Source organism: Hyperolius riggenbachi, chromosome 11, assembly GCF_040937935.1.
Source record: "Hyperolius riggenbachi isolate aHypRig1 chromosome 11, aHypRig1.pri, whole genome shotgun sequence".
Taxonomy (NCBI): Eukaryota; Metazoa; Chordata; class Amphibia; order Anura; family Hyperoliidae; genus Hyperolius; species Hyperolius riggenbachi.
In genome coordinates, this window is record NC_090656.1 from 183,619,704 (window position 1) to 183,642,780 (window position 23,077).

Consider the following 23,077-nt stretch of genomic DNA (forward strand, 5'->3'; position numbering starts at 1 on the left):
TTATCCCGCTTCATCAGGCAATAACAACGGAGCAATAGCTTATGTGGTCAGTAGAAGAGCCAGGCACCTCTGTGAGACAACGGAGCAATAGCATATGTGGTCAGTACTACAGTACGACTGTAGTAAAGACAGTATTGACTGTCTTTACTACAGTCGTCGTGTGTCTACTTGGAGGAGGTAAGTCCACCAGTACCTCCTCTATTTACCAAGAATTTGGCTTTTTAGCTTCCTTTTATTATTTTGGCGCCTCTGTTCTCCTGCATAATCTTGGTAGTAATAAATGTTATGAGCACATAAGGAAAGGGTATGCAGCCATCCTCCATTAAGCTTTGGCCTAACCCATTTCTAAAGATAGATCTCCATCTCGGGGTGTGGGCCTTCACCACCCACAACAACAGCAGAGTCTGCTGTACTGGAAAGCTGTAGCATGATCAGGTGGGTGAATGGGGTGTGGCCAGGAAGAACATGATAATGCAGAATAGTCATGGTCAAGTAGATGCAAATAATTTCAAGGTGATGCAAATTTATGCAAATATGTATGTACATTTATCCAGCTTGAAAATCAACCAATCAAATCCTGCTAAGGTAAAATTCGATTGGTTAATTTTCAAGCTGCATAAATTTGCATACATTTTCATCAACTCGAAGTTATTTGCATCTACTTGACCATCACCAATGCAGAATGCTTTTCAAAAATGACTGCCACATGCAGATTGGTAAAACTATATACAATACAACTTAATATTTAGCATGTAATGTGTCAAAGGTCAACACATTTGCTTTAAACATCAAACGTGACTTGTTTCAATGTTTTCCCTGTGCTGTTAGTAAAACTTAAAGTAAATTTTTTATGGTACATAAAGATAGACCATTTCAAAGCACACTTGAAGTGAGAGGGCTATGGAGGCGGGCATATTTATTTCCTTTTACACAATGCACATTGCCTGGCTTTCCTGCTGAGCCTCTGCCGCTAATACCTTTAAATACGGCCAGCTCTGTTCCTCCCGATGCCACATAGCCCTGCCCCCGCTGCTGAAACCTCTATTCTGTTTTCTCTACTTGAGACAGAAAATAGAATTGGAGGGGGGGGGGGGGTTCTGCTCGGGCTACACAACAGTACCTGGCAACCACGCACATTTGGGGGGTTTTTGGGAGAAACGGAGCCAGCAGGTAAATATGACAATATATACAATATATATACAATAAGATAACTGCATAAAATGAAAGTATAATTTCAGGCTGTGAAGCCTCTGGTTCCTCCATAAAGGGAAACAAAGGATACCAGAGCCCCCAAAAAATGTACTAAACGGGGAGCAGGCATGTATGGTGAGCTGTCCTGATGCTCACTGCTCCCCCTGTTCTCCTCTCTGCCCCCTCCGGTAGCTGGAATGGCCCAGTCTTCTGGACAGCCGGGTCGGGAAGTGTTGCGTCTTTCTGGACGGGCTTCACGTGTGCTATAGACACAACCGCTGCTACACGCGACGTCACGCGTGCGCTGATCACTCCCAGCCGCGGGTTCCGTACTGTTGTACGCGTGCCAGCAGCGGTTGCATCGTGAAGGGCGCAATGCTTCCCGGCCGTCCAGAAGACGGGGCCATTCCAGCTACAGGAGGGGGCTCTGGTATCTTTTAAGTGAAAAAAGTTTAACTTACCTGGAGCTTCTTCCAGCCCCCTGCAGTCATCCTAGTCCCTTGCAGTCTTTCTACAACCCTTCAGTCATTCGCTGCACCACTGAACATGCGCGGACCTGGGTCTCTAGATCAGACTCCTGCACCTGAGAGCGTTCTGCGCATGCACATTAGCAATTTTTACATACTGCACAAGTGCAGAACACTCCCGTTCACAGGAGTGGTGCGTTTGGCCCACAGCTGAAAGAAGGGCACTGCAGTTGACCGGAGGATTGCGGAATGACGGCGAGGGGCTGATAGAAACCTAAGTTAAAGTGCTCTTTTTTAAATTTTGTTTTCTGTTAAACTATTGAGGCACTGGCAATACCTACAATCTGGCAAGCTAACCCTATGTGAGTGATTATGTAGCACAATGTGACAAGAACATAAACTCAGTATCTTAAGTAGTCATGGTCAATGAGTTGCAAATCATTATGGCTTGCATGCAGATTTAATGCAGGCTATATGCATCTTAAAACTGGACCAATTAAATTTACATCCTCTCTTTTGGTTGGACAGATTTCAAGCTGCACATATGTAAGCTAGAATGATTTGCATCTCGCTCAGCATGGCAACATTCACACTTGTCAGTTTTTTATGTGCGTTTTTTACAGAAGCTAATGAAATTGATGGGGAAAATGCACACAGTGCTGCACTACCGTCACGTTTTTTTTTCTGCATGTGAAAAAATGCTTTCAAGTGTGCAATAGCCCATTAAATAACATTGGTTCTCATTTTCCTGTGCAGAAAACGTACACAAAAACAGACAAGTGTGAATACTGCTTTATAACTTCAAGGCTACGTTCACAATGGTGCATTATGGCATAATGGCCTCTTTTTAAAGCAGCATGCTGCTATCCCATGTTCAATGTGGCTGGTGCATTGCGGTATAACAGTGTGTGGCGTCGTAGTGCACTTGATGCATTGCGTTACTGCAAAATGTGCACGTTATTAGTGAAGCATACTTTTCATAAGACTGAATGCTTGACTGTATTTCAACGTGCAAATATGCTGTGCTGCTTTCCTGATGCGCTGTGATCCTGCTGCTACAGGGAATGCAACGCAGCAGCCACTGTAAACCTAGCCTTACATACCTTGAAACACAGAGTAGGGACACCAAGAGCCAAATATAGTGTAGTAGTACTGGTAGTTGAAATTAAGTATGATAGAGTAATAAGCTATACTCGCAAAGCAGGATTACATCAAAGGCAGCCACTGTATAGGCAGGTGGGGAGATTAGACCTGACCCCACTCAGGATTAAGTCGCTCTCCGTAGATGAAGAAAAAAGGAGGTAACGGGCCCTCCACCAGGGGTGGACTTGATATAGCATAGTATGGATATAGAGGCGCCAAAAGGATAGAAATATCTAAAAAGTTTAAAAAATGAGGAGGCAGTGGTGGACTTGCCTCCTCCAAGCAGACACACAAATAAAATACAACAAGTTTATTTACATACTCCGGGGGACAATGCAACGTATTTCACAGGTTTGATCCTGCTTCATCAGGAAATAACAGGGCAATAGCATATGTGATCAGTAGAAGAGCCAGGCACCCTGTCTCACAGAGGTGCCTGTGTCTTCTACTGACCACATATGCTATTGCTCCGTTGTCTCACAGAGGTGCCTGGGTCTACTACTGACCACATATGCTATTGCTCCGTTGTCTCACAGAGGTGCCTGGCTCTTCTACTGACCATATATGCTATTGCTCCGTTGTCTCACAGAGGTGCCTGGGTCTACTACTGACCACATATGCTATTGCTCAATTGTCTCACAGAGGTGCCTGGCTCTTCTACTGACCACATATGCTATTGCTCCGTTGTCTCACAGAGGTGCCTGGCTCTTCTACTGACCATATATGCTATTGCTCCGTTGTCTCACAGAGGTGCCTGGCTCTTCTACTGACCACATATGCTATTGCTCCGTTGTCTCACAGAGGTGCCTGGCTCTTCTACTGACCATATATGCTATTGCTCCGTTGTCTCACAGAGGTGCCTGGCTCTTCTACTGACCATATATGCTATTGCTCCGTTGTCTCACAGAGGTGCCTGGCTCTTCTACTGACCACATATGCTATTGCTCCGTTGTCTCACAGAGGTGCCTGGCTCTTCTACTGACCATATATGCTATTGCTCCGTTGTCTCACAGAGGTGCCTGGCTCTTCTACTGACCATATATGCTATTGCTCCGTTGTCTCACAGAGGTGCCTGGCCTTTCTACTGACCACATAGGCTATTGCTCCGTTGTCTCACAGAGGTGCCTGGGTCTTCTACTGACCACATAGGCTATTGCTCCGTTGTCTCACAGAGGTGCCTGGCTCTTCTACTGACCAAATATGCTATTGCTCCGTTGTCTCACGGAGGTGCCTGGCTCTTCTACTGACCACATATGCTATTGCTGTTGTCTCACAGAGGTGCTTGGCACTTCTACTGACCAAATATGCTATTGCTCCGTTGTCTCACAGAGGTGCCTGGCTCTTCTACTGACCACATATGCTATTGTTTCGTTGTCTCACAGAGGTGCCTGGCACTTCTACTGACCACATATGCTATTGTTTCGTTGTCTCACAGAGGTGCCTGGCACTTCTACTGACCACATATGCTATTGCTCCGTTATTGCCTGATGAAGCGGTATCAAACCTACGAAACATGTTGCATTGCCCCCCGGAGTAAGTCCACCACTGCCTCCTCATGTTTTAAACTTTTTAGATATTTTTATCCTTTTGGCGCCTCTGCATCCATACTACATTACATACCATGGAGAACTTGTAAAGGCTAAAGTGAAAAAGGAATCACCTCCTGCTTCACACAACTCTGACTACCGTGTGAGATAGGGCTTTCCCATCCTTTATTTAGTTATACCAGAGATCACCTAAGTATTTACAGCAAAATACTTTAAACAATGGAGATAGATATATAAAAAAAACACTTGAACATTTTAATAATGCAAGTTAACAACATATTTTGACAAATTACAAATATTCTTCTTTAAATATTTACGTCATCAAATCTATAGTTTTATTTTATACCTCTAGTATATGTGGAGTCAGTTTTTGTTTGTTTTGTTTTTTAAAGAGAACATGAAGCAAGAGGTATATGGAGGCTGCCTTATTTATTTCCTTTCAAACAATACCAGTTGCCTGGCAGTCCTGCTGGTCTCTATGGCTGCAGTATTGTCCGAGTCATACACCAGAAACAAGCATGCCGCTTATCTTGGCCGACACATCTGATCTGCATACTGGTCAGCCTCTAGTAGTATTAAGGTAGCCATGCACCTGACGATTATGGGCAGAATCGACAAAGAAACAAATTTATCTCTAATCGAATCTGATTAGAGATACATTTGTCTCGTGTCGATTCTGCCCATACACTACAGGCCGATTCCCGTCCGAATTCAGCATGAGATCTTCAGGGAATCGGCTGAGCCCGCCACATCCGCACTGCCACAGAATGTATACATGTGCCCCCTCATGTGTGTGCATTTATACGTTACCCGTCCTGTTGCAGCCTACGCGCGGTGTCCCATAGCCTCAGGGTGGTTTTCCATACGTGCTACTGGCGCATAGAGTCTGACGTTGGCGCATAACGTTTGACATCAGACGCTAGGTACCAGTAGCGTGTACGGAGAGCCAACCAGAGGTTACAGGACATTGCGCGGGGTGCCACATTTATAAATTGCGGCAGAGGTTTCGTAACTTTGTCACTCGTTCCAGAAATCGGCGTCGTACCGCCACGCACCCGACCAAGCAACTTCGGCCCTTGCAGCATGCGCGATAGACAAAGCGACCAATTTCCGTCCCGAAATTGGTCGCTTTGTCAGTTGGGCATGCATTCGGCGGCAACTATTTTCATCCAAATCGATTAGAATAATCTAATTGGATGTTCTATTGGCCGCAAAGTCGCCTGATGTATGGCCACCTTTAGAGGCCGACGAGCATCAGGATAGCCAGGAAACTGGTATTGTTTAAAAGAAAATAAATATGGCAGCCACCATATCCCTCTGTCTTCAGATTCCCTTTAATTTTTTTTTCTTTTTGCATGTAAAAAAGTGCGAGCTTTCTGCAAAGCAACAATCACTCTAACATGCACACGTTTATATATTTTAAAAAAACAAAGAAAAAAACATACTGAAACGTGAGCGAAAACTAGTTAACACTGCATTCTCAAGTCCCTTAAAACAATTGTGTATTTTATTGCTTGGATTATACTTTAGAAAAAAAAACAAAAACTCAATGATTAAGTCTTAAAATTCAACCTTTTAAAGATGTACAAAAGTAGTATATTACACAAACCAAGGATGGTGTTAGTGGCAGGTCACTTGCTGCCACAACAGAAATTTCAGTATACAGAACAGGCACATATAGCATGGTCTTTGTAAGAAAGAATACCCCAAAAATTACACATGAATAATGTCAAAGATCAAACCGGGTCATATCCCAAATCCGCAAAAAAAAAAAAAAAAAAAAAAATCTATAATTTTATGGTTATGAAGAAAGTGGAAGCATACCTTAATGACACAACCTGTAATAGAAATCACAAAAAAAAACACAAATCTCCAATTTTGTATATGGAAATCTGTGTACTTATTACAATCAGATTTGTATGCGTGGAACCTGGCATGTCTTTGATATGTGTGCCTAGCTTACATTTTGTGTAGCTAATCCTTGTAACAAGACCATTAGTCGCCGGGCAGGCTTCCGTGATGGGTTGTGAGAGTCCCCTTGTAGGAACTGGAGCAATCTCTGACGCACTTGGTTCATCACAGGGCCCATGTGATCTCTGGTGACCGGGTCGCTGTTATCCAGATGCATCAACGCTTCTTCCAAATAGCTGAAACAAGACGAATCATTTTTAAAAGCAGGCCCTTTACATTATACAAATCAATCCTATCTAATAAAAGTGCAGATGTCTGCGTCTACCTGCGCCCACGTGTGCTGACGCTGTTCTATGCAGGCACGGGGGCGTGTGCGAGTGGGGCTGCAACACCTAGTTCTGGTTAATAAACAAACTGGCTTAATTCCTAGTACAGTATAATCTTGTTCTAGTAAACTCTGATATAGTAAAGCTTTGGCTGTAGTAAACTAAATGTCCAAGTCCTGGCCAAGCACTATTATAAGTATATGGGAGTAACATCTGGTACAGTAAGCCCTGATATAACAAAATTTCTGTTATAGTAAACCTGTTTTTTGCCCCCTGCGGTATTCTGTATCCAGCTATGCTGAAAAGTGGGCGGTGCATAGTCATACATCAGTTGGAGATCAATGAGTTGTGGTCAGAGGGTGGTCTGGCAGCCACTTGTACCATGCCCGCCATCTGCACACTATGGGCCTGCGTGGATTACCTCAAAAGCACCGGCCAGTGAGACATATGCTTCCTGTTTAAGTTGTTGCCTGATTACTGAGGAAACTGCGACTTGCTTGTGCATGGCTGCAACACTACAGCATCATCCAGGACTGCATAGAAATGTGGACAGAAAAGAGCATGATCTGTACTGTATCCACATTAAAGAGAGTCTGAAGCCATTTATTTTATCTCTTCTTATTGTGCAGTTGAGATCCAAGCTGATTCGCCGCATCCCCGCGGCAGAATGAGGTATTTATCCCCCTGAAATCCCGGGGTAAAATTCTGCTTCCTTGTAGAGGCAGAGCTGTGTGCAGTAGCTCTGCCTCTTATCTAGTCAACCTCTGCCTCTCCCCGCCTCTCTCAGTGTTCTTTCACTGAGAAGGGCAAAAAAGGCATAGATCGGCTGAGATTAACTTGATAAGAGGCAGAGCTATTGTGCACAGCTCTGCCTCCACCAGGCAGCAAAATCTGCAACTTCAAGTCGTGGAATTTTGCCCCAGGATTTCAGGGGGTTGAATACCTCGTTTTGCTGCAGGGATGCGGTGAATCAGCTTGGATTTCAATTCTTAAAGGAATATTGTAGTGGGGTCGGCAGGGCCGGCGCTACCATAGAGGCAAAGGAGGCAGCTGCCCCAGGGCCCCAGAGCTTGTAGGGGCCCCCAGTGGCTACAAGAGGAAAAAAAAATTTCAAATCAACCTTATAGTTTGAGAAAATCGATTTTAAAGTTTCAAAGGAAAAAAAATACACATTTAAAAATCTGCCGACTTTAATGGTTAATAGCAAATCCACCTTAAATGCTAGAAACCCTAGATTTGCAGGATATGTTAAGGAGATCATTAGGAATAAGAGGAAAAAACAATTTTTCAAAAAGACCGTATAGTTTTTGAGAAAATCGATTTTAAAGTTTCGAAGGAAAAAAGTATACTTTTGAAAGCGGTAAATGTCACTTTTAGTAGCAAACCTAACGGTAGTGTAATTTTACATGCATCAAACGAAAGCGCAATAAATTTCCTGACGAGGTTTCCAGGGGGTCTATACGCAGTCGCAGCGCTTTGGCCAGGGATCGCTATACAGCCGTAATATGGCTGTATGAAGATCCCTGGCATTTTTTCCTATTTTCCCCCAAAAAATTTTATGTTTAGAGTGTGGGAATTTAAAAAAAAAAAAAAAATTATGTGGGGTCCCCCCTCCTGAAACTTTTTAACCCCTTGTCCCCATGCAGGCTGGGATAGCCAGAATGTGGAGCTCCGACCGATTGGGACTTCACACTCTGACTATACCAGCTGCAAAAAAGGTCCCCTAATGCCGATTTTTGTTCCGGGATATATTTTGGGGGCCCCTCAGGTTTATTTTGCCCTGGGGCCCCATTGTTGCTTAAACCGGCCCTGGGGGTCGGGGGAAAATGAGTTGAACTGACTCGGGGCTTCTAATGGTCCCCCGCAGACATCCTGTGCCCGCACAGCCACTCACCGATGCTCCAGCCCCGTCTCCAGTTCACTTCAGGAATTTCAGACTCCAAAGTCTGAAAACCACTGTGCCTGCGTTGCAGTGTCCTCGCTCCGGCTGATGTCACTAGGAACGTACAGCGCAGACAAAGACTATACTGGGCCTGCGCAGTACACTCCTGGTGACATCAGCGGGAGCGAGAACATGGCAACACAGGCGCAGTGGTTCAAAGTCTGAAATTCCAGAAGTGAACCAGAGGCGGGGCCCAGACTATCGGTAAGCGGCTGCACGGGCACAGGATGTCAGCGAGGGACCATTAGAAGCCCCAGGTAAGTTCAACTCATTTTCCCCCGACCCCCTACAGTATTCCTTTAAGGTAACTGCGCTATAAAAAAAAAAAAAAAAAAAGAGTTAAAATAAATTGCTTCACACTCTGCATAACTGGTGAGACCAATGCTTCCTGTGCAAGCTGTAGCGTGATTATTGCATACAAATCCCTGCATGTTGAGCACTGTGCATTTTCAGGGTCGGACTGGGACACTAGGGGCCCACCAAAGAAATTTCAACCTGGGGCCCACACATCCCATGATTGCGGTAAAAAAGGGCGTGGCCATACACCGGAAGGTGGGCGTGGTCATGATGTATTATGGACAGGGCCAAATGTACATGATCTTAGCAGCATTGTAAATCAGAGACACTGCTGCCCAGCAAAACTTTGCATAGAGTCCCCTCCTTCAATATAAAGTAATGTTCTACTCTGCAGAGGTTGCGACCGCAGAGGTTGTGACCGCATCGGGGCCCTTGGGCCAAAGGGGCCCCGAAGGCCCCTCAACTACAGGATTACCTCTCTATTGGTCCTGTGCTCATAATCACTTATATAGATACTTTGAACAGTGGTAATCAATAACAAGCCATTTCCCATCCCCTTCTTGCACCTCTGACACTGTAGTTGCCATTGGCAGGTTTTGGTGTGTAGTATCAATTGTTATGTATAGAGTGCTTGGGGGGCCCCATTGTAAAATTTGCACCGAGGCCTACAGCTCCTTAGCTACGCCACTGCTCTCAGCATGAGTGATTACAGCACTGAGAAGAGAATTTTTGTGCTGCAGGCAGCAATTGGAGCTCTGTCAGACAAGGAGGGGGGGCCCACCAGAGACCAGGAGGCGGGGCCCACCAAGGGAAAAAACTGTACTACTGTGGCCCAGTCCGACCCTGTACATTTTTATCTACCTTAGACACTGTCTGTACTCACTTGCTGAAGCATTGATAAGAAAAAATGACTTCCACTTACTGAAAGAATTAAGAAACAGTACTATAGTATACTTTATGTGCTTGGGCATGACTTATTTCTGATATAGTAAACTTTTGATATGGCACAATTTAAAAATGGGTACTTGCGTATTATCCCGTCTGCAGAGTTTGGCAGCTTTTTGTTAAAGTTCTGTTTGCTCCCCTACCGGGATCTAACCATTTTTGGACAGTGTAATGCTCCAGAGGGGTCTCCCCTGCACTTGGCTAGAGAAAGCAGGCTCACAGAAGTACCAAACAAAGCCAACATTGAAGATCAGCAGCACCCCCTTGAGGTCGTCTTCTTTCGCAGGTGTCTCTTTACAGAAGGAGCAGCCCAGCTACACCCCCTTGTCTCCTCTCTGTATGTGTTACTGGCCGTAGCGGGAGGCTCGATTCCAATGTGCTCTCTGCAACCAAGTGCAGGGGACACCCCTCTTTCTAACACCCCTACTTGTGAATGGGGTAATGAACTCGGGACATGATGCAATGGAAAGCCAGGACTTTTAGCTTTCCAAAATTGGATAGCTCTTGGTAGGGGAGCAAACAGAACTTAAACAAGAAGCTGCCAAACTCTGCAGATGGGATAATATGTAAGTACTAAATGTACTCATTGCAGGCCCATTGATTCACTTTCAAATCAAAGTGAATCGGGGCACAAGCAATCCATGTTTGTCGAACAGTCTACACAGGGACCAGCTACCACAGATCTGTGATGATGGGTCACTGGACAAAAATGTTGGCTGTGTTGAGCTGGGACATATTTCCTATGAAGAGAAGTGGGAAATGGGGGTAGTAAACTTCCCACTGCAACTGCACTTCAGATGGTCTTTAACCTTATTACCTCATACCAATTAAAACGTGAAATGTTCTTAAAGAGACACTGAAGTCTCCTAAAAATCAGCTTTCAAAAACCTCTAACATTATTGCCCTAAATAAAACGCAGCATCCCCGCGGCTGAAATCAAACTAAATACCCCCTACCTCTCCCCCGCAAAATCCACAACTTTCTTGGTCGTGGACTTTGCTGCTGGAGGAGGCAGAACTTTCAGCCGCAGCTCTGCCTCCTTACGCGTCAATCAGTGCATATCTCCACCTCTTCCCCACCCCTCTCAGTGAAGGAAGACTGAGAGGGGCGGGCGGAGGTGGCGATCCACGCTGATAGACGCATGGAGAGGCAGAGCTGCAGCTGAAAGCTCTACCTCTCACGGAAGCGCTGCCCGAATCCCCCCCCACCCCCCCCCCACCCGGGGAGTTTGGGGGGATTTAGTTAGTGTTCAGCTGCGGGGATGTGGAGTTTTAGTTAGGGCAATAATGTTACGGAGGTTTTTGAAGTCTCATAAAAAATCATCTTTTTATTTCAGAGTCTCTAAGTATGCTTTCCTGTCCTTGGGGTGGAGAACAATCTCTCTAAGGCTCCCTGCACACGATTCCGATTTTTAATCTGTTTTTACGTCCGATTCCGATTTTTAATCGTTACTGCATGCTGCGTTTTTTCCTCCGTTTTTCTGTTGATTGTATTCAGGGAAAATCAGAATTGCAAATCGGAAACGGAATTGCAAAACGGATTTGTAGTGTGCAGGGAGCCTTACCTGTATTTTCACTACAGTTAGTAACACAACACACAAAATAATGTAACCAACAACAGAAAAAAACTCTAGTTTTCCTGTGATTTGATTATGCTGTGTTGTGAGACACCATAATAACTGCTTAAAGTGCATCTGAGACCAAGTACATGGAAGAATTTATACATACCTTGGGCTTCCTCCAGCCCCATGAACACCGAGGGCTCCCTAGCCATCCTCCCTGGCAGCTTAGTTTGTCCACAATCCTTCCTGTTAGGAAGGTATCAGTGGCGCCAGTTGGGCTGCCGTGTGATGCTTTGGCCGCATCTCATCGCCCTTCCGTCACCGGGAAGTACTGCGCAGGTGCCTGAAGCCTTCATAAATGGGAAGGATTGCGGACATACAGAGCTGGCAGGGAGGACAGCTAGGTAGCCCACGGTGTTCATGGGGCTGGAGGAAGCCCAAGGTATGTATAAATTATTTTTTTAAGTTTGATTTTTTTTTAAATGAGAATTACATGTGCCAACGCAAAAATAAATACATTTGTTATTTTCTTTATCTGTGACATACCTTATCTTCAGTTCTGTTTGAGCACCCAGGTCAAATGAGAGCTGCTGGATGAGAGACAGGAGGACAGGCTGCGTGAGCGGGCAGGGCTGTTGTCCAAACACTTGCTGGGTGTCCACCGATTCACAGACATACAGGATCAGATTCAGATCTGAAGCAGTCAGTGCCTGGCATGGAAAGAATTGCAATAATGACTGAGGGATGGTGCACATCAAGAGCACATCTGAGCACTTTTAAAAAGTTTTTTGAAAAGCGCTTGGCTAATGTGTTTGTATGGGAAGGATCACACCAGAGCAAAGTGATTTTTTTCCTAAACACAAAAGTATAGGGAAAGTGGAAAATTGCTTTAAAAAACGATGAAAGGAGCAATTTTTCAAATAGTTTTTTGCCCAAAGCTGTTCAAGCTGTTAACTTCCATAAAGTTATAAGAATTACAAAATCCCTATAACTAAATGCTCCAAAATTGCTAGGCATAAATAGGAAATCGCTAGACACATGCCCAGAATCGCTACAAAAAATGATAAGCCTTTGTGATTAGGCCTAGCGATTTTTGGGGTGCACTAGCCCTGAAACTGGATTTGGTTCCATCTTACATGGGCGATATATGTGCGACATAAGTGCTGTGTGTGCAAATGTCTGGGGTCCAGGTCAGCAAAACAATGGCACAAGCTTACTGAGGTTTTAGAAAATACCAGGAAGCGTATGCACTGCTATGGACCACAGGACCTTGAGGGCCCTTCACACTGGCGCAGTGTGGCATTTTCACTGCAGCCTACAGCAGGGCAATGAAAGTCTATGGGTCAAATCACATTGCCTGCGGTGCGCCAGAAGTACCCTATTTAATGCAAGTGCATACCTACGTTACCTTGCGGCTCCTGGAGTGCACCGGAAGACAAGTAAGTCACGCGAAAGGCGACGCACTTGTTTTTAAACGACCCGCCTCACTTTTACACGTTGCGCATGCGTGGAAGAGTATTTTAGCAATACAGTTCCGCACACGTCATCTATTGGCCAACAGGAAGAGAGTGTCACTTCCTGCTTGGCTTGCTGGTTGCCAGACAGTGATTACCGCATACTAAAGCAGTAATCCTTGAAGGCCTGTTTTTGGCGGTGTGGCCCCCGGGCTGCACCGCTACTGCCAATCCACAGTGTGAAACCGGCCTTAAAGTAACACATAAGGAAAAACATTTTTTTTTTAAAAGAAACATTATGCCTTGTAAAACAAGTTGTGGAAGTCACGGTCACATATTTTACTTTTATAGTGTTTTGAAATATTGTGAAATTCACATCTGCTCATTGATTTATAGTGAACAGAACTGAGCTACAAATAAGCAATTGCATTGCATGGCTACAAAATCTGACCAGTTTACTTCTCATAATCCTGAAATTAAATAGGGGGTACTTAAAGGGACCCAGAGCAGTAGAAATAAATTAAATCGGTACTTACCTGGGGCTTTCTCCTGCCCACCTAAGGCCGCGTCCTCCTGGCTCCTCTCCCGGTACCGCTGCAGACTTCATTACCGGCGACACCCGGGCCGAGTGTCGACCTGACACTTCCTGAGCGGTGACGCTACAAGTCATCACGGCGGCCGCTACGCTTCATCGAGGCGGCCAGCGTGACAGTCCTGCGTATGCGCAGTTTTCTAACCCTGAACTGCGCATGCTCAGGACTTTCACCCCGGCCACCGTGATGACGCTTAGCATCACCGTTCAGGAAGTATCGGGCCGACACTCGGCCCAGGTGTTGCCGGTAATGAAGTCTGCAATGGGACCGGGAGTGGAGCCAGGAGGATGCCGGGGGACCTCGCGGCCTACGGTGGGGCTGGAGGAAGCCACTGGTAAGTACCGATTTCATTTATTTCTACTGCGAAGGGTCCCTTTAACCACTTCACCTCTAAGGGTTTTATACACCAAAGCAATTTCTGCATTTCAGCGTTGCGTCCATTCATTCGCCAATAACTTTATCATTACTTATCACAAGGAAATAATCTATACATATTTTTTTTTCACCACAAATTAGGCTTTCTTTGGGTGGTACTTTTTGCTAAGAATTATTTTATCATAAATGCATGTTAACAGGAATAATAAGAAAAAAATGGAAAAAATTCATTATTTCTCAGTTTTTGGCCATTATAGTTTTAAAATAATACATTCTACTGTAATTAAAATCCACAGTTTTTATTTGCCCATTTGTCCCAGTTATTAAAACATTTAAATTTGGTTCCTACTACAATGTATGCCGACAATATATAATTTGGAAATAAAGGTGTATTTTTTCCATTATGTGATTTTGGGTACTTTAACAATAACGTAAGCCCTTATTTGCAAGAAATTAGCAGTAATACACCCTCATAGCATATTTATTGTAAAAGCTAAGTCCCTAACGTAACAATTTATGTATTGTCTTTATTGTTATATGGGGGCAGGGAGGGAGCATAATAAAGGGCTTGTTATAGTGCTAGGAAATGTACATTTACTTTTTTTATTGTAATATTTTCGGCCACTAGATGTCCCCACACATTTCCCTGTCTGGTTAGAAAGCAGCTCAAGCTCAACAGGAAATGACAGGGTGTCACAGGAGCCCTAGTGGTCAAACCGCAAATTGCCTTCCAATCGGTTTCAGCACGCAGAGCATGCAAGCTTTGGTCGCGATCTTTGCGCAGAAACAGACAGAAATTTGGGCAGCAGCCCGACCAGAAGGGAGCCTGAGAGGTACGGTAATTACAACTTTACACACTATTTCAGGATATCTGCCACCACTACTGGTATGGGCCAGTGGACCTGACTGACTGGTCCAGCGAATAAAAACGGTTAAACACACTCTATTCTGTCTAGATATCAACAATAGTAGCGTCTCTTCAGAGGTCTGAGTTCAGTTCCTGTGTATGCTGAATAATAGGGTAGCGGAACAGTGAATGACTTTGGTAAAGTCTTTATTCACGGCAATATAAAAAATTAATATATACAGAAAATTATTAAAATCAACAATTATTGAGACATGAGATAACACAGTAGGAAAATAAAGGGGAGAAAAAATGGATACTTAGAGTTCATGGAGAGGTGTCCTTTTGTGGGAAAACTTGTAAAGTTCTTGGTTTCAATCAAAGTTCAGAGTTCAGACCAGGTGGATGCCAGCATATCCTCAAGCTGGCACAGATGTGATCAAGATGGAGTTTCAGGGTGGAGGACACTGAGTTTGCCTCCTCTGCCATTCTTATGCCCCTGATCCAGTAGGAGGGAGTGAGGGCGGGAGCCACACACCCCCTTAGAATATGAGATGAGTCCTCCCCTTGTCCTGGGGACCAGAAATCATATCTAACCATATATGGGCTCTATCTCACAGAACCGTACAGGTCAGGGCAGATTTACCAACATTTTCAGGTCTGTCTCGATTTACCCAGCAGCCTGATACCAAACATGAGGGGTGGGACCCCTGTGGTATCATCAGGGCACTTTCAAACTGCCTAACTGGCAGTCTTTACCTCAGAATGTTCTGAAACGTTCTCAGAACCAGCGCCAGACAGGGCCAATCCTGCTCTGTTAGTTTGGAGGGTCTGCCAGCCTGGCAACACAGAAAATATGACACATATAGCAGTTTGTGGAATAGGAGATACATCTGGGATTTACAGCAGGTCATCCCCAGGCAAAGGCTCTTTGAAGTTTGGGGCAGCAAGCTACATCTCAGCTTCCCTGCTGGGAGGAGAGCCAGAATGTCCGATTTTTCCCCAACTATATTGTTTCTGTCATCGTGCTTATCAACTATATCTGATGGATGGGCCATCAGCACAGCTTGAAGCCAGGGACACTCTGCAGCAGGCTAGTGCCTTTTGGTGGAAGGAGGGATAGAGAAAAAAAAGAAAAAAACCCCAGGAATGTTAGTTCTGTGCGCTGCAATGACCAGCAGATCTGACCAAGAAATCGGAGAAACCGACGGCGAATCTGGACGTTCCTCCCGGCTGTTCCGTGAGAGCTGGGAGAAAGGGAAACTCCAGGTTGCTACAGGTAGCCCCTACACAACCAATCCAGATTCTATTGATCTGAATCGCAATCGATGCAGAGAATCGAGCGCAATCGCTTTTTCTTCACGGGCGGTTCCAGGACACGTCTGCGGCCCCACAACCCTCCGTGACACAGGGAATGTCATTTTTTTCAAGGTAATGATTTCTGTTGCTAGTTGCAACAGTAATTTAAATTTACAGAGAACCCGAGGTGGGTTCTAAGAATGTTATAAGCACACAGCTCTGCTATGCCCCCATGAATCAAACGCCGAGCTGTCGACACACAGCGTGTCGCAGCTGGCTGTTTATCTCTGTAAGTGTCAGTCTCGGCTGCTCCCTCCCCCATAGCACCGGTCCACGCCTGCGCCCCTTCCCTCCCCGCCGGGCATAGCAGAATGCAGGGGAGGCTTAGGGAGGATCGGTATCGCAACAGAGGCTGGGCAGTATAGGCAGACCCAGCATCTGTGTGCTGATAACATTCTTAGAACCCACCTCGGGTTTCCTTTAAACACTTAGATTGGGTTTAGGAACATACGGACCCTGGACTCTGCACTCTCCTTCACCTCCCACATCCAAAACCTCACGAAGTCCTGCAACTTCCCCCTCCACAACATCTGAAAAATCTGCCCTTTCCTGACCTCTGTAACCACCAAACTCCTCATCCATACCCTCATAATTCCCGCCTCGATTACTCCAATACCCTTCTGTCTGGTCTCCCTATGACCCGAATTGCCCTGCTGCAGTCCATCATGAATGTGGCAGCTAGAGAATCATACACACCTCCCATCTCTCCACCATGGCGGCTCCCCTCTGTGAATCCCTCCACTGGCTTCCTATCCATTCCAGAATCAAATTCAAGATGCTGTGTTTGGCCTACAAATCTGTCCACAAAACCTGCCCGACCTACATATCCGATCTTACTCAGAGGTACACACCTAATCACTCACTCTGCTCCTCCAAGGAACTTTGTCTGACCACCCCCCTGCACCACACAGTCCCATGCACGCCTTCAGGACTTCTCAAGAGCTGCTCCAACACTATGGAACTCCCTACCTCCCCCATTAAAGCAGATCCGAGATGAAAAACTATAACATGTAACTTGTCTAGATATCTTATCTAAAGTTTAGATAGTTTGCACAGCAAATCTAGCTGCAAACAGCTTCAACAGTATATGATTATTTCTTCCTGTGATACAATGACAGCAGCCATGTTCTGCTTGTCACATTACACAGGCAAGCTTGCCTGCATCTCCAGGCCTCAGCCTGTGAAAACGTCACTCTCCTCCTCCCCTCTGCCTCTGAAATCTCTAGCTAGTAACACCACCTCCTCCTGCCCAGACTGAGCTCCCATAAGCCCTTGCTATATGACTCTCAGAGTGCTGAGGCACAGGAAAAGCGGTTTGCGATGGGCTTGTTTAGTTTATCGTGAATACGAGTATTAAAACAAAATAATAATAAGTATTTGGCTTGAGGTATGCCCTATAAACTATATGAAAGGAACACAACTATGCAATGAATAAAAAAAGTTTATCCCAGATCCACTTTAAGGTCACACCGTCTTTAAGAAGGCCCTCAAAACACACATTTTTACCCTGGCCTTCCTCACTGGTGCTCTAAACCCGCAGCTGAACGCTGAGCTCCGGCCCCCTACCTCTCCCTCTAGATTGTAAGGCTTCAGCAGGGTCCTCCTCCTTGTGTCTCCTACCTGATCATGCACCTCCATCAACATACACCTCCATCAACATACACCTCCATCAACATGGATCTGAGTGGACTCAACTTGTCTAATCTTCATGCACCCTTCCAGTAACTAAGCATTACCTTGTACTCATACTGTGCCGTGTGATCTAGTTTGCATGTATTCCTGTATTGTCTGTTGCTGTATGTAACCCCTAAATATTGCCTGTAACCATAACTAATGTCCAGTGCTGCGTACTATGTTGGTGCTTCATAAATACAATAAATAAATAAACTCCAATCTGTGCCCAGCCACAGAAGGCTGCGTGCATGCGTGCGCGTATTCGCGCCCAGCGGCCGCACAAACAGAGGGACGAGTATCTACACCCCTGGGAGCTCAGGTAAGATTTTCAGGGACGTAGATACTCATCCCGCAGGAGGGGAACTGGTTAAGAAACATAATGATGCAACATTGAGTTTTCTCATCCCAGTGATAAAAATAAAACAGACTGGGTTATGCAGCATACATACCTGCTGGAACGCCTGGTTTAGGTTCCCTTGCTGCAGCAGCTGCAGTATGTGTGTTTGTTGGGAATGAAAGTCAAAACCAGAAGTCTGTATTGGAGTGCCAGCAGCAGATCTCATGGCTTGCATGATGCTGGAAGTGACTGTGGCTCGCTGTTCCTTCAGCGCAAAGTTCACTTCTTCCTTTATTATCCTCTGGACATGGGACAGTATAGAGTCCTGCATACTGCAAAGAAATTCAGTACAACATTAAAAAGAATATTGAACAATTAGAGTAGGCAAGTGTGCTTTAAGCGGAACTTTACTAAATGTAACTTCATGATTAAAATTGTTTATGTTTTACAATATTAATTTACAAATTAGTCAATGTTTGCAGTTTGTAAAATCTTTCCTCACCCTGATTTAAATTCTTAAAGGAAACCAGAGCTGTTCTAAATAAAACATTTTATACATACCTGGGGCTTCCACCAGCCCCATACGCACGGATCGCTCCCATGCCGCTGTCCTCAGTTTTCTGCAGCGCCAGTACCAGGTCCCCTCACTTCCGTCAGTCGGGCCAGTCTAAGCAGAAGTGTTCCCTCTACGTATCTCTCCAGCGGCTGCACTCCACTGGCTCCGACTGACAAAAGTGCGGGGACCCGGTATCGGAGCTGCGACAAGACTGAGGACGGTGGTGTGGGAGCGATTTGTGCGTATGGGGCTGGAGGAAGCCCCAGGTATGTATAAAACGTTTTATTTAGAACAGCTCTGGTACACTTTAAATTTATCACTGCTGGCAAGGGGGGAGCACAATTGCGGAATGTTTGTTATGTGTTCCGCAGTGAGCAGAAACAACACCTGCGACCATATGCAATTCACTTTTTCACCTGAGTTTTCTCCAAGGTGATATGTTCAAAACTTGTAAATAAAATACCTTTTACATCCCCAGCAAGCAAACAAATACTCCATATAATTTTGACTGTATATTTCACATACTTTTTGATACTTTTTCCATTGCAAAGTGCTAAAAAGTCAATTTAAATTGATGAAAAATGATCTCCTAGGAGAAAAAATGAATTGCATATGGCCCCTGGTCTCCCATAGAGCTTTGGGGCAGAGTGCAGCCTACGCTAAGAATCACTGGAATGGTGGCTTTACATACCAATATACAGCAATATATAAATACAGTAAGGCGGGAAACACACTTGTCTTTCAGTTTTCTGCATGTGTTTTTCTGCGTATGCTTTCTGCACACCAAGTGTGTTTCTATGCAGGAAAACGCATGCGTTTTTTCACAGCAGCTGATGTAATTGATACAGAAAACTGACAAAATGTGCAGATTCATCATTGAGAATGTTAATGTGTTTGTCGCACGCAGAGAAAAAAAACGAAGTGTGGACAAGCCCATTGTTTAACATGAGTTCTCAGTTTTTCTGTGCAGAAAACGCGCACGAAAACAGTCAAGTGTGTTCCCTGCTAAAGTGTTTCTGATGCTGAAACCAAGATAAGTGATGAAAAATTGGGTATCCTGTAGGGCTGCACGGTTTTTCGGTTCAAAACCGAAACCGCGGTTCGTGCCAAGACGATCTGGTGATCGTCAGTATCCTCGGTTTTTACTGAGTGCCCGCCCGCTGCCTGCACGCTTGTCTGGCCCGCCTTCCGCTGTGCGCCGATTGGCCAGAGCCGCCAGAAGCAGTGAATATGTATTGTGGTTAATGAGCGGGGGGCGGGTCCACTCGAGCGAGCGGCACACAGCTTTACCAATCGCTGGATAGCGATGGAATGATGGCAGCGGTAGGCGGAGCTGTACGCTCTGTACAGCTCCGCCTACCGCTGCCGTCATTCCATCGCTATCTAGCGATTGGTAAAGCTGTGTGTGCCGCTCTCGAGTGGACCCGCCCTCCCCGCTCATTAACCATAATGCATATTCACTGCTTCTGCCGGCTCTGGCCAATCGGCGCACAGCGGTGCAGCCAGACAAGCGTGCGGGCAGCGGGCGGGCACTATGAAAACTGCAGATAGTGACGATAACTATATCGTCTTCACGTGAACCGCCCCCCCCCCCCCCCCCCCCCCCCCCGCTGCCCTCACATGAACCGCCCCCGCTGCCCGGCTCTTAAAAAGGAACACCAGTGAACACTGCTGACAGTAGCTGCTGCATGGTTTTTGACAGTTGGCAATAGCTATTTCCCACAATGCAGCAAGGTTCACAGACAGGAAACTGCCAAGAGTACGTTCTTTTCTTGTTCTTGTGGGAGGGGTTTCACCACAATATCAGCCATATAGAGCCCCCTGATGATCCATTTGTGATGGGGTATCAGCTACTGATTGGGATAAAGTTCAAGAGTCGGAGTTTCTCTTAAAGCAATCGTCCGCCCGCAGTATCTGGCTAAACTATACTGGGGGCATAGTGAATTTAGTGCCAAAGCTCGATTTGTGAAAAAATCGAAATCGCAATTTGAGAGAAAAATCGCAATTTCAATTTTTACCTAAAATCGTGCAGCCCTAGTATCCTGAATAATCTACTACATTTTACTATAGGTCATTGCAGCCCCTCTTTAAAGTAAATGTACTTTTTAGTACAGTTCTTCCAAAATAGTTCTTCCAATAATATAGGCACTGGTCTGTAGACCCCCCACTCTTCCATGCAAATCCACAAGTCCAAGAATGAGATCTTGGACCAGCTCAACAGAAATATCAAATGAATATTTCGTTGATAACAAATGATGCCACAAACTGGTCCAGAGCCCCCTCACTTTCCCTCTACACCACCAGCACATCATCTATGTACCTCACCCAGACCCAAATGCTGTCCCTGAAAGCCCCCAGGTACACATCTTTAGGCTCCCACGTGCCTAGGTATAAACAGGTATACTAAGGTTACACCCATCGACTTGCCTTGAACCGGCCTATAGTGGGAGTTGCTTGATATCATGCGACTCCGGACCAGCTGTCCTCATGTCTCCAACACTCCCAAGATGCTTGATATACAAGTGGTACCAGTACCTGCGTGAGGGAGAGCATGGGGAGTGGGCAGTTTTGTTTGCTGTGGAGCCCTCTACAACTGGTTTTAAATGGTCTTATGTTTTGGTTATGCACCTGTTAGTTGAATAAAGCTTGTTTTTGATATTATTTCTGATGGTGTGATGGCATTTGATTCATTGACATATCAAAGCACCCAGATCATGTTCTCCCTATATTGTCTAAGTGGCACCTAATTGAGGGTGCTGTAGACAGGGGGAGGAGCTTAAAGAGAAACCGTGACCAAGAATTGAACTTCATCCCAGTCAGTAGCGGATACCCCCTTTCCCATGAGAAATCATTTCCTTTTCACAAACGGAACATCGGGGGCTCTGTATGGCTGATATTGTGGTGAAACCCCTACCACAGTGGGATGTCATGACCAGGGTCCTGACAGTTTCCTATCTGTGAACCTCATTGCATTGTGGGAAATAACAGCTGCTTACAGCTGTGTCCAACTGCCAAAAAAGCAAGCAGCATCTCCTTCCATGGACATCACCTGCCAGAAATAAAAAAAGTCCCCATGTGGTAAATGTCAGAATGTAAATCAGGGAGAGGAAAGATTTTACAATGGGAAAACACTGGCAATCATTTATACATAATTATTGTAAAAATATATTATTTTCACTGGAGTTCATCTTTAAGCTAGAATGAGCTGAGTAGCAAAATTCAGTATGGATTAGGGTGATCCAGTTGTGGTAGATCACAGTGGAAAGCATTGCAATAGTCTAGTCAGCAAATTATTAGAGCATGCGCTACCAAATTAGCTGCTTTGGCAGGGAGGATCAGATTTTCAAAATGTTGGAAAAAGCATGAGGTAGCCAACTTAAAACTGAAGTAAATAAAAAAAAAAGTCAGCTACTTACCTATGGAGATGGAAGGCTCTGGATCCTAAAGATATATCCACTTCCTTCCTCAATGTCCTGGTTCCAGGGCTGTCACCCCAGTCTGAGCTTTTCAACCAACTGGTCGAATATACCTCCATGAGCCCTTGGAAGGCTTCAGGAGAACTTGTGTCCCCAAGCACTTCTAAAGACGGATGACGGTACTGCGAGTGCATGTTTGCACATGCGCAGTACAGAGCCGAGTGCTCCCGATGCCTTGCGAGGGCTCCCAGAAAAGGGCGACAGCGCTAGGATCAGGACACCGAGAGAGGAACGGGAAGGCTCTTTAGGATCCAGAGCCTTTCCTGTCCATAAGAAAGCCTTTCCAGAGCCTTTTCTCTACTTTCTTTCTACTACAGATTTGCGTTAACATGTTAAGGCGAGCTTTGAAACAGAGCTGAATTGCATTTAATGAAGCAAGAGAAAAAGAAAAAGGAGACAGCATTCATACAATCATGGGACATCCCTAGGGAAGACACGGACATGGTTGCCATACACTTAATTGACACACAGGAAGCCAAAGAAGCTTATAAGCGGACTAAGACCATGTAAATGGGTAGGGGAAAAAAAGAGGATGAAAGACTGAGCCATGTGGTATTCTAATAAGTTGGGACAGAGGATGAAGAAAGTTATCGCAGTGCACAGCGTTAAAATCTTTCCTCTGAAACAAGTTGACAGCCAAAAGAAAGCACATCACAATGTGCCCAGAGAGAAGAGACTATTTAGTAAAAAAACAAAACAAAAACAAAAAACCAGCATCATGAAATCTGAAAGAAAGAAATGAATAAAAGATCACACAAATGTGAAAAGTATAACGTACTTCCCAACAGCTAGGTGTAGCTGGTGCTGGACTTCGGATCGTACACTGCTGGATAGGTTAGAGGACAGTTGGTCTGTTGTTGTCTGAAGCGTATCCATAAGTTGTTGTAGTTGTGTTAAAAGTGGCTCCCACGTTTCCCGCTCATTTGCTTTTTTGTTTTTAAGATGACTCTCCAGCTGTTGCATATCTGAATACCAAACAGGTTAAAAAGAAAAGCAATATTCTAAATATTATATTCTTTTCATAAACAACCAAAACTATATATAAAACTAGGAGCAAATGTAAAACTCAGTAATAGACA

At 45.1% G+C, this 23,077-nt stretch overlaps 1 protein-coding gene across 3 annotated transcripts in view; it reads right to left on the minus strand.

Moving 5' to 3' along the window:
• Positions 1-4,582: 4,582 nt before the first annotated feature.
• The window catches only part of EDC4 (enhancer of mRNA decapping 4), a 105,856-nt gene continuing 87,361 nt past the window's right edge, over positions 4,583-23,077 (minus strand). For all 3 annotated transcript variants that reach the window (XM_068261772.1, XM_068261771.1, XM_068261770.1), the window contains 4 exons: positions 22,777-22,963; positions 18,079-18,298; positions 11,877-12,040; positions 4,583-6,495 (listed from right to left, as the gene is read on the minus strand). In XM_068261772.1, coding sequence (XP_068117873.1) covers positions 6,303-6,495; positions 11,877-12,040; positions 18,079-18,298; positions 22,777-22,963 — 764 coding nt within the window. In that variant the 3' untranslated portion in view covers positions 4,583-6,302. The remainder of the gene's footprint in view (positions 6,496-11,876; positions 12,041-18,078; positions 18,299-22,776; positions 22,964-23,077) is intronic.